Source organism: Mustelus asterias, unplaced genomic scaffold (assembly GCF_964213995.1).
Source record: "Mustelus asterias unplaced genomic scaffold, sMusAst1.hap1.1 HAP1_SCAFFOLD_912, whole genome shotgun sequence".
Lineage (NCBI taxonomy): Eukaryota > Metazoa > Chordata > Chondrichthyes > Carcharhiniformes > Triakidae > Mustelus > Mustelus asterias.
Genome location: NW_027590858.1, coordinates 113,695 through 125,000, shown reverse-complemented (window position 1 = coordinate 125,000; position 11,306 = coordinate 113,695). Strand labels below are relative to the sequence as shown.

The 11,306-nt window shown below is 50.9% G+C and overlaps 1 protein-coding gene across 1 annotated transcript in view; it reads right to left on the bottom strand.

Annotated features, from left to right (window-relative positions):
- LOC144487597 (tropomyosin alpha-3 chain-like) overlaps window positions 1–11,306 on the bottom strand; it is a 37,676-nt gene that overhangs the window by 24,636 nt on the left and 1,734 nt on the right. Inside the window, exon 2 of the mRNA XM_078205682.1 lies at window positions 6,971–7,096. Within this exon, the coding sequence (XP_078061808.1) occupies window positions 6,971–7,096 (126 nt within the window). The remainder of the gene's footprint in view (window positions 1–6,970; window positions 7,097–11,306) is intronic.

Sequence of the window (11,306 nt, the reverse complement as noted above, 5' to 3'; positions counted from 1 at the left end):
AAGAGTTTAGGGTCTCTGCCTCCAGCACCAACTGGAGCAGCAAATTCCAGACACCCACCGCCCTCTGCGCTCAAAAAAAAAAGTTCTTTCTCATGTCCCCTATACACCTTCCAGGTCTAATACAGATAGGAAATAGATAGTAAATGGCAGAACCCTTAAGAGTATTGATAGGCAGAGGGATCTGGGTGTACAGGTACACAGGTGTGTGCCTGTACACCCAGTGTACAGGTGGCAACGCAGGTGGAGAAGGTAGTCAAGAAGGCACACGGCATGCTTGCCTTCATCGGCCGGGGCATTGAGTTTAAAACTTGGCAAGTCATGTTGGGCGGCACGGTAGCACAGTGGTTAGCACTGCTGCTTCACAGCTCCAGGGACCTGGGTTCGATTCCCGGCTTGGGTCACTGTCTGTGTGGAGTTTGCACATTCTCCTCATGTCTGCGTGGGTTTCCTCCGGTTTCCTCCCACAGTCCAAAGATGTGCGGGTTAGGTTGATTGGCCATGCTAAAATTGCCCCTTCGCGTCCTGGGATGCGTAGATTAGAGGGATTAGCGGGTAAAATGTGTAGGGATATGGGGGTAGGGCCTGGGTGGGATTGTGGTCGGTGCAGACTCGATGGGCCGAATGGCCTCTTTCTGCACTGTAGGGTTTCTATGATTTCTATGATGTTGCAGCTTTATAGAACCTTAGTTAGGCCGCACTTGGAATACAGTGTTCAATTCTGGTCGCCACACTACCAGAAGGATGTGGAGGCTTTGGAGAGGGTTACAGAAAAGATTTACCAGGATGTTGCCCAGGTATGGAGGGCATCAGCTATGAGGAGAGGTTGGAGAAACTTGGTTTGTTCTTACTGGAGCGACGGAGGTTGAGGGGATAGAAGTCTACAAGATTATGAGAGGCATGGACAGAGTGGATAGTCAGAAGCTTTTTCCCCAGGGTGGAAGAGTCAATTACTAGGGGGCACAGGTTTAAGGTGCGAGGGGCAAGGTTTAAAGGAGATGTTTGAGGCAGATTTTTTACACAGAGAGTGGTGGGTGCCTGGAACTCGTTGCCGGGGGAGGTAGTGGAAGCAGATACATAGAAACATAGAAACCCTACAGTGCAGAAGGAGGCCATTTGGCCCATCGAGTCTGCACCGACCACAACCCCACCCAGGCCCTACCCCCACATATTTACCCGCTAATCCCTCTAACTACACATCTCAGGGACAATTTTTAACCTGGCCAATCAACCTAACCCACACATCTTTGGACGGTAGTGTCGATAGTGTCTTTTAAGGGGCATCTTGACAAGTACATGAATAGGATGGGAATAGAGGGATATGGTCCCCGGAAGGGTAGGGGGTTTTAGTTCAGTCGGGCAGCCTGGTCGGTGCAGGGTTTGGAGGGCCGAACGGCCTGTTCCTGTGCTGTAATTTTCTTTGTTCTTTGTTCTGCCATTTCGATGGGCCGAATGGGCTTCTTTTGTCCTGTGGGGATTCTACGATTGCTTATCCAGAACCTACGATAAAGGCAAAATCTTGCGGATGCTGGAATCTGGAACGGAAACAGCAAATGCTGGAAAATCTCGGCAGGTCTGACAGCGCGGCGAATGGAGCCAATGTTTCGCACCTGGGTGACCCTTCGTCAGAGCTGAGGGCCGCCCTTAGGGTCACCCAGACTCGAAACGTTGCCTCCGTTCTCCGTCCACAGATGCTGCCAGAGCTGCTGAGATTTTCCGGCATTTTCTGTCTTTATTATAGCTCGAATCTGCGTTCCTCCGGTTCTAGAATTCTCCACCAACGGGAGACACTTTTATCCTATCCACATTACGGGCTGGGAGTCCCCGGGATGAGAGTGGAAGTCACCACCTCCTTGTTCAGCGGAGGGAGCACCGAGAGGAACAGGACAGTTGGCACCACTCCTTAACCGGGGTTTTTTATTCATTCGTGGGACATGGGCGTCGCTGGCTGGGCCCAGCATTTATTGCCCATCCCCAGTTGCCCTTGGAGGGGCAGTTAAGAGTCAACCACATTGCTGTGGCTCTGGAGTCACATGTAGGCCAGACCAGGGTAAGGATGGGGCGGCACGGTAGCACAGTGGGGTTAGCACTGCTGCTTCACAGCTCCAGGGTCCTGGGTTCGATTCCCGGCTCGGGTCACTGTCTGTGTGGAGTTTGCACATTCTCCTCGTGTCTGCGTGGGTTTCCTCCGGGTGCTCCGGTTTCCTCCCACAGTCCAAAGATGGGCGGGTTAGGTTGATTGGCCAGGTTAAAAATTGCCCCTTAGAGTCCTGAGATGCGGAGGTTGGAGGGATTAGCGGGTAAATATGTGGGGGTAGGGCCTGGGTGGGATTGTGGTCGGTGCAGACTCGATGGGCCGAATGGCCTCCTTCTGCACTGTAGGGTTTCTATGATTCTATGATGGCAGATTTCCTTGCTAAAGGTCAGAACATTGAATACAGGAGTTGGGATGTCTTGTTGAAGTTGTAAAAGACATTGGTAAGGCCACACTTGGAATACTGTGTACAGTTCTGGTCACCCGCTTATAGAAAGGATATTATTAAACTAGAAAGAGTGCAGAAAAGATTTACCAGGATGCTACCGGGACTTGATGGATTAAGTTATAAGAGAGAGGCTGGATAGACTGGGACTTTTTCTCTGGAGCGTAGGAGGCTGAGGGGTGATCTTATAGAGGTCTATAAAATAATGAGGGGCACAGATCAGCTAGATAGTCAACATCTTTTCCCGAAGGTAGGGGAGTCTAAAACAATAGGGCATAGGTTTAAGGTGAGAGGGGAGAGATACAAAAGTGTCCAGAGGGGCAATGTTTTCACACAGAGGGTGGTGAGTGTCTGGAACGAGCTGCCAGAGATATACCCCACAACCCTCACTGTAACACTGATATACCCCACACCCCTCACTGTAACACTGATGTACCCCACACCCCTCACTGTAACACTGATATACCCCACACCCCTAACTGTAACACTGATATACCCCACACCCCTCACTGTAACACTGATGTACCCCACACCCCTCACTGTAACACTGATATACCCCACACCCCTCACTGTAACACTGATATACCCCACACCCCTCACTGTAACACTGATGTACCCCACACCCCTCACTGTAACACTGATATACCCCACACCCCTCACTGTAACACTGATGTACCCCACACCCCTCACTGTAACACTGATATACCCCACACCCCTCACTGTAACACTGATGTACCCCACACCCCTCACTGTAACACTGATATACCCCACACCCCTCACTGTAACACTGATATACCCCACACCCCTCACTGTAACACTGATGTACCCCACACCCCTCACTGTAACACTGATATACCCCACACCCCTCACTGTAACACCCTGATATACCCCACACCCCTCACTGTAACACTGATATACCCCACACCCCTCACTGTAACACTCTGATATGCCGCACACCCCTCACTGTAACACTCTGATATACCCCACACCCCTCACTGTAACACTGATGTACCCCACACCCCTCACTGTAACACTCTGATATGCCGCACACCCCTCACTGTAACACTCTGATATACCCCACACCCCTCACTGTAACACTCTGATATACCCCACACCCGTCACTGTAACACCCTGATATACCCCACACCCCTCACTGTAACACTCTGATATACCCCACACCCCTCACTGTAACACTCTGATATACCCCACACCCCTCACTGTAACACTCTGATATACCCCACACCCCTCACTGTAACACACTGATATACCCCACACCCCTCACTGTAACACTCTGATATACCCCACACCCCTCACTGTAACACTCTGATATACCCCACACCCCTCACTGTAACACACTGATATACCCCACACCCCTCACTGTAACACTCTGATATACCCCACACCCCTCACTGTAACACACTGATATACCCCACACCCCTCACTGTAACACTCTGATATATCCCACACCCCTCACTGTAACACTCTGATATACCCCACACCCCTCACTGTAACACTCTGATATACCCCACACCCCTCACTGTAACACACTGATATACCCCACACCCCTCACTGTAACACTGAGATACCCCACACCCCTCACTGTAACACCCTGATATACCCCACACCCCTCACTGTAACACTGATATACCCCACACCCCTCACTGTAACACTGATATACCCCACACCCCTCACTGTAACACTCTGATATACCCCACACCCCTCACTGTAACACACTGATATACCCCACACCCCTCACTGTAACACTCTGATATACCCCACACCCCTCACTGTAACACTCTGATATACCCCACACCCCTCACTGTAACACACTGATATACCCCACACCCCTCACTGTAACACTCTGATATACCCCACACCCCTCACTGTAACACACTGATATACCCCACACCCCTCACTGTAACACTCTGATATATCCCACACCCCTCACTGTAACACTCTGATATACCCCACACCCCTCACTGTAACACTCTGATATACCCCACACCCCTCACTGTAACACACTGATATACCCCACACCCCTCACTGTAACACTGAGATACCCCACACCCCTCACTGTAACACCCTGATATACCCCACACCCCTCACTGTAACACTGATATACCCCACACCCCTCACTGTAACACTGATATACCCCACACCCCTCACTGTAACACTGATATACCCCACACCCCTCACTGTAACACTGATATACCCCACACCCCTCACTGTAACACTGATATACCCCACACCCCTCACTGTAACACTCTGATATACCCCACACCCCTCACTGTAACACCCTGATATACCCCAAACCCCTCACTGTAACACTCTGATATACCCCACACCCCTCACTGTAACACTCTGATATACTCCACACCCCGCACTGTAACACTGATATGCCCCACACCCCTCACTGTAACACTCTGATGTACCCCACACCCCTCACTGTAACACCCTGATATACCCCACACCCCTCACTGTAACACTGATATACCCCACACCCCTCACTGTAACACTCTGATATACCCCACACCCCTCACTGTAACACTGATATACCCCACACCCCTCACTGTAACATCCTGATATACCCCACACCCCTCACTGTAACACTGATGTACCCCACACCCCTCACTGTAACACACTGATATACCCTACACCCCCTCACTGTAACACTCTGATATACCCCACACCCCTCACTGTAACACTCTGATATATCCCACACCCCTCACTGTAACACTGATACACCCCACACCCCTCACTGTAACACTGATGTACCCCACACCCCTCACTGTAACACTCTGATATACCCCACACCCCTGACTGTAACACACTGATATACCCCACACCCCTCACTGTAACACTGATGTACCCCACACCCCTCACTGTAACACACTGATATATTCCACACCCCTCACTGTAACACTGATACACCCCACACCCCTCACTGTAACACTGATATACCCCACACCCCTCACTGTAACACTCTGATATACCCCACACCCCTCACTGTAACACTGATATACCCCACACCCCTCACTGTAATACTGATATACCCCACACCCCTCACTGTAACACTCTGATATACCCCACACCCCTCACTGTAACACTCTGATATACCCCACACCCCTCACTGTAACACTCTGATATACCCCACACCCCTCACTGTAACACTCTGATATATCCCACACCCCTCACTGTAACACTCTGATATACCCCACACCCCTCACTGTAACACTGATGTACCCCACACCCCTCACTGTAACACTCTGATATACCCCACACCCCTCACTGTAACACAGTGAGGAGTTACCAGTGGCTACAATTTTGTCCTTTAGAGAGCATTTAGACAGTTACATGGGTACGATGGGTATAGAGGGATATGGGACAAACGGGGGCAATTGGGACTAGTTTAGGGGTTTAAAAAAAAAAGGGCGGCATGGACAAGTTGGGCCGAAGGGCCAGTTTCCATGTGTAAACCTCTATGACCCTAGGGGAACCAGATGGGTTTTTCCGACAATGGATCATCAGTAGATTCTTAATGCAGATATTTATTATTGAATTCAAATTCCACCAACTGCCGTGGCGGGATTCGAACCCGGGTTGATAGTGGGGGGATTCAGTTTCTGGTCAATGGTAACCCCCAGGATGTTGATAGTTGGGGGGATTCAGTGATGGTCACTGGTAACCCCCAGGATGTTGATAGTGGGGGGGATTCAGTGATGGTCACTGGTAACCCCCAGGATGTTGATAGTGGGGGGGATTCAGTGATGGTCACTGGTAACCCCCAGGATGTTGATAGTGGGTGGGATTCAGTTTCTAGTCAATGGTAACCCCCAGGATGTTGATATTTGGGGGGATTCAGTGATGGTCACTGGTAACCCCCAGGATGTTGATAGTGGGGGGGGATTCAGTGATGGTCACTGGTAACCCCCAGGATGTTGATAGTGGGGGGGGATTCAGTGATGGTCACTGGTAACCCCCAGGATGTTGATAGTTGGGGGGATTCACTGATGGTCACTGGTAACCCCCAGGATGTTGATAGTGGGTGGGATTCAGTTTCTAGTCAATGGTAACCCCCAGGATGTTGATAGTGGGGAGTATTCAGTGATGGTCACTGGTAACCCCCAGGATGTTGATAGTTGGGGGGATTCAGTGATGGAAACACCATTGAATGTCAAGGGGCGGTGGTTAGAGTGTCTCTTATTGGTGATGGTCATTGCCTGACATTTGTGTGGCGCGAATGTTACTTGCCACTTGCCAGCCCAAGCCTGGATATTGTCCAGATCTTGTTGCATTTGGGGAGTAAGGGAGGAACATGAGGCGCAGGAGGAGGCTAATCTTGACTGATCATAGAATCCCTACCGTGCAGAAGGAGGCCATTCAGCCCATCACGTCTGCACCGATCCTCCCACAGAGCATTCCGCCCAGGCCCTATCACCCATAATCCCACTTATTTACCCCGCGAATCCCCCCCCCGACCGACTCTCACTCACGTCAGCGGCTTTCTTCTCCGCCAGTTCCAGTTTCTCCTGAGCGTCCTTCAGGGCTTCGGAATACTTGTCCAACTCGTCCTCCGTTCCCTTGAGCCGCTTCTGCATGGCCGCCAACTCATCCTCCAGCTGTCCGACACGGGGAGAAAGAGAGACACCGTGAGGAAAGGAAAGCGGACTGTTCAGAGAAACAGCTGGAGTTAAGCAAGGTGAACTGAAGCTACATCTCAGAGTTTGTCCCAAATGTTCTCTATGGCTCAGAATGATGCAGTTTCCAATGAGGGGTGTGGGGTATATCAGTGTGTTACAGTGAGGGGTGTGGGGTATATCAGTGTTACAGTGACGGGTGTGGGGTATATCAGTGTGTTACAGTGAGGGGTGTGGGGTATATCAGTGTGTTACAGTGAGGGGTGTGGGGTATATCAGTGTGTTACAGTGAGGGGTGTGGGGTATATCAGTGTTGCAGTGAGGGGTGTGGGGTATATCAGTGTTACAGTGAGGGGTGTGGGGTATATCAGAGTGTTACAGTGAGGGGTGTGATGTATATCAGAGTGTTACAGTGAGGGGTGTGGGGTATATCAGAGTGTTACAGTGAGGGGTGTGGGGTATATCAGAGTGTTACAGTGAGGGGTGTGGGGTACATCAGAGTGTTACAGTGAGGGGTGTGGGTATATATCAGTGTTACAGTGAGGGGTGTGGGTATATATCAGTGTTACAGTGAGGGGTGTGGGGTATATCAGAGTGTTACAGTGAGGGGTGTGGGGTATATCAGAGTGTTACAGTGAGGGGTGCGGGGTATATCAGTGTTACAGTGAGGGGTGTGGAGTATATCAGAGTGTTGCAGTGAGGGGTGTGGGTATATATCAGTGTTACAGTGAGGGGTGTGGGTATATATCAGTGTTGCAGTGAGGGGTGCCGGGTATATCAGTGTGTTGCAGTGAGGGGTGTGGGGAATATCAGGGTGTTACAGTGAGGGGTGTGGGGTATATCAGTGTTACAGTGAGGGGTGTGGGGTATATCAGAGTGTTACAGTGAGGGGTGTGGGGTATCTCTGTGTTGCAGTGAGGGGTGTGGGGTATATCAGTGTGTTACAGTGAGGGGTGTGCGGTATATCAGTGTTGCATTGAGGGGTGTGGGATATATCAGTGTTACAGTGAGGGGTGTGCGGTATATCAGTGTTGCAGTGAGGGGTGTGGGGTATATCAGTGTTACAGTGAGGGGTGTGGGGTATATCAGAGTGTTACAGTGAGGGGTGTGGGATATATCAGAGTGTTACAGTGAGGGGTGTGGGATATATCAGAGTGTTACAGTGAGGGGTGTGCGGTATATCAGTGTTGCAGTGAGGGGTGTGGGGTATATCAGTGTTACAGTGAGGGGTGTGGGCTGTATCAGAGTGTTACAGTGAGGGGTGTGGGGTATATCAGAGTGTTACAGTGAGGGGTGTGGGGTATATCAGAGTGCTACAGTGAGGGGTGTGGGGTATATCAGAGTGTTACAGTGAGGGGTGTGGGGAATATCAGGGTGTTACAGTGAGGGGTGTGGGGTATCTCAGTGTGTTGCAGTGAGGGGTGTGGGATATGTCAGTGTGTTGCAGTGAGGGGTGTGGGGAATATCAGGGTGTTACAGTGAGGGGTGTGGGGTATATCAGTGTTACAGTGAGGGGTGTGGGGTAGCTCAGTGTGTTGCAGTGAGGGGTGTGGGGTATATCAGTGTGTTACAGTGAGGGGTGTGCGGTATATCAGTGTTGCAGTGAGGGGTGTGGGGTATATCAGAGTGTCACAGTGAGGGGTGTGGGGTATATCGGTGTTACAGTGAGGGGTGTGGGGTATATCGGTGTGTTACAGTGAGGGGTGTGGGGTATATCAGTGTTACAGTGAGGGGTGTGGTGTATATCAGTGTGTTACAGTGAGGGGTGTGGGGTATATCGGTGTTACAGTGACGGGTGTGGGGTATATCAGAGTGTTACAGTGACGGGTGTGGGGTATATCAGTGTGTTATAGTGCGGGGTGTAGGGTATATCAGTGTTACAGTGAGGTGTGTCGGGTATAACAGTGTTACAGTGAGGGGTGTGGGGTATATCAGTGTGTTACAGTGAGGGGTGTGGGGAATATCAGTGTTACAGTGAGGCGTGTGGGGTATATCAGAGTGTTACAGTGAGGGGTGTGGGGTATCTCAGTGTGTTGCAGTGAGGGGTGTGGGGTATATCAGTGTGTTACAGTGAGGGGTGTGGGGTATATCAGAGTGTTACAGTGACGGGTGTGGGGTATATCAGTGTGTTACATGCGGGGTGTGGGGTATATCTGTGTTACAGTGAGGGGTGTGGGGTATATCAGTGTTACAGTGAGGGGTGTGGGGTATATCAGTGTGTTACAGTGAGGGGTGTGGGGTATATCAGTGTTACAGTGAGGGGTGTGGGATATATCAGTGTTGCAGTGAGGGGTGTGGGGTATATCAGTGTTGCAGTGAGGGGTGTGGGGTATATCAGTGTGTTACAGTGAGGGGTGTGGGGTATATCAGAGTGTTACAGTGAGGGGTGTGGGGTATATCAGTGTTACAGTGAGGGGTGTGGGGTATATCAGTGTTACAGTGAGGGGTGTGGGGTATATCAGTGTTGCAGTGAGGGGTGTGGGGTATATCAGTGTTACAGTGAGGGGTGTGGGGTATATCAGTGTTGCAGTGAGGGGTGTGGGGTATATCAGTGTTGCAGTGAGGGGTGTGGGGTATATCAGTGTGTTACAGTGACGGATCAGTTGCTGTTAAATCCTCGCAACAGTCTTGGGCTGTGCCTTTCTGTGGTTAAAACCTTCTCCTGATCTGCGCAATGTTTACAATCACTCTGCTATCTGTCCCCTCTCTTTACTGACCCTCTTAAAACAGTTCCATTTTATTTTACACAAGGAAGGTCCTCATTAGTTATGGAGCTGTTAAACCTGTCATTAACCTGTCTGTTAACCCTCTTCGCATAACTGTTAATCCTCCTCTCTCATGCCCTGAGATGTACGAGCGGAAGTCGGCCATTCAGCCCTTCTAATCTCCCCTTCTGGTCAATCGCCTCTGCACTGTCTCCAATTGTTTGATTCACTGCCAAAAGGGGGTTAGCACCGCTGCCTCACAGCACCAGGGACCCGGGTTCGATTCCTAGCTCGGGTCACTGTGCGTGTGGAGTTTGCACATTCTCCCCATGTCTGCGTGGGTTTCCTCCGGGCGCTCCGGTTTCCTCCCACAGCCCGAAAGATAGTTCAAAGTTTATTTATTCGTGTCACAAGTCGGCTTCCATCGACACCGCAATGCAGTTACTGTGAAAATCCCCTCGTCGCCACACTCCGGGTACACTGAGGGAGAATTTAGCATGGCCAATCCACCTAACCTGTGCAGCTTTGGAGCACCCGGTGGAAACCCACGCAGACACGGGGAGAACGTGCAGACTCCGCACAGACAGTGACCCAAGTTGGGAATTGAACCCGGGTCCCTGGCGCTGTGAGGCAGCAGCGCTAACCCACCGTGCCACCCAAAAGATGTGCGGGTTAGGTGGATTGGCCGTGCTAAATTGTCCCTTAGTGTCCAAAGATGTGCGGGTTAGGTGGATTTGGCCATGCTAAATTGCCCCTTAGTGTCCAAAGATGTGCGGGTTAGGTGGATTGGCCGTGCTAAATTGTCCCTTAGTGTCCAAAGATGTGCGGGTTAGGTGGATTGGCCATGCTAAATTGCCCCTTAGTGTCCAAAGATGTGCGGGTTAGGTGGATTGGCCATGCTAAATTGTCCCTTAGTGTCCAAAGATGTGCGAGTTAGGTGGATTGGCCATGCTAAATTGCCCTTTGGTGTCCAAAGATGTGCAGGTTTGGTGGATTGGCCGTGCTAAATTGCCCTTTGGTGTCCAAAGATGTGCAGGTTTGGTGGATTGGCCGTGCTAAAGTGCCCCTTAGTGTCCAAAGATGTGCAGGTTAGGTGGATTGGCCATGCTAAGTTGCCCCTTAGTGTCCAAAGATGTGCGGGTTAGGTGGATTGGCCATGCTAAATTGCCCCTTAGTGTCCAAAGATGTGCAGGTTTGGTGGATTGGCCGTGCTAAAGTGCCCCTTAGTGTCCAAAGATGTGCAGGTTAGGTGGATTGGCCATGCTAAGTTGCCCCTTAGTGTCCAAAGATGTGCGGGTTAGGTGGATTGGCCGTGCTAAATTGCCCTTTGGTGTCCAAAGATGTGCAGGTTAGGTCGATTGGCCGTGCTAAATTGCCCCTTAGTGTCAGGGGGATTAGCTGGCTAAATATGAGGGGTTACGGGGATGGGGCCTGGGTGGGATTGTGGTCGGTGCAGACTCGATGGGTCGAATGGCCACCTTTGCACC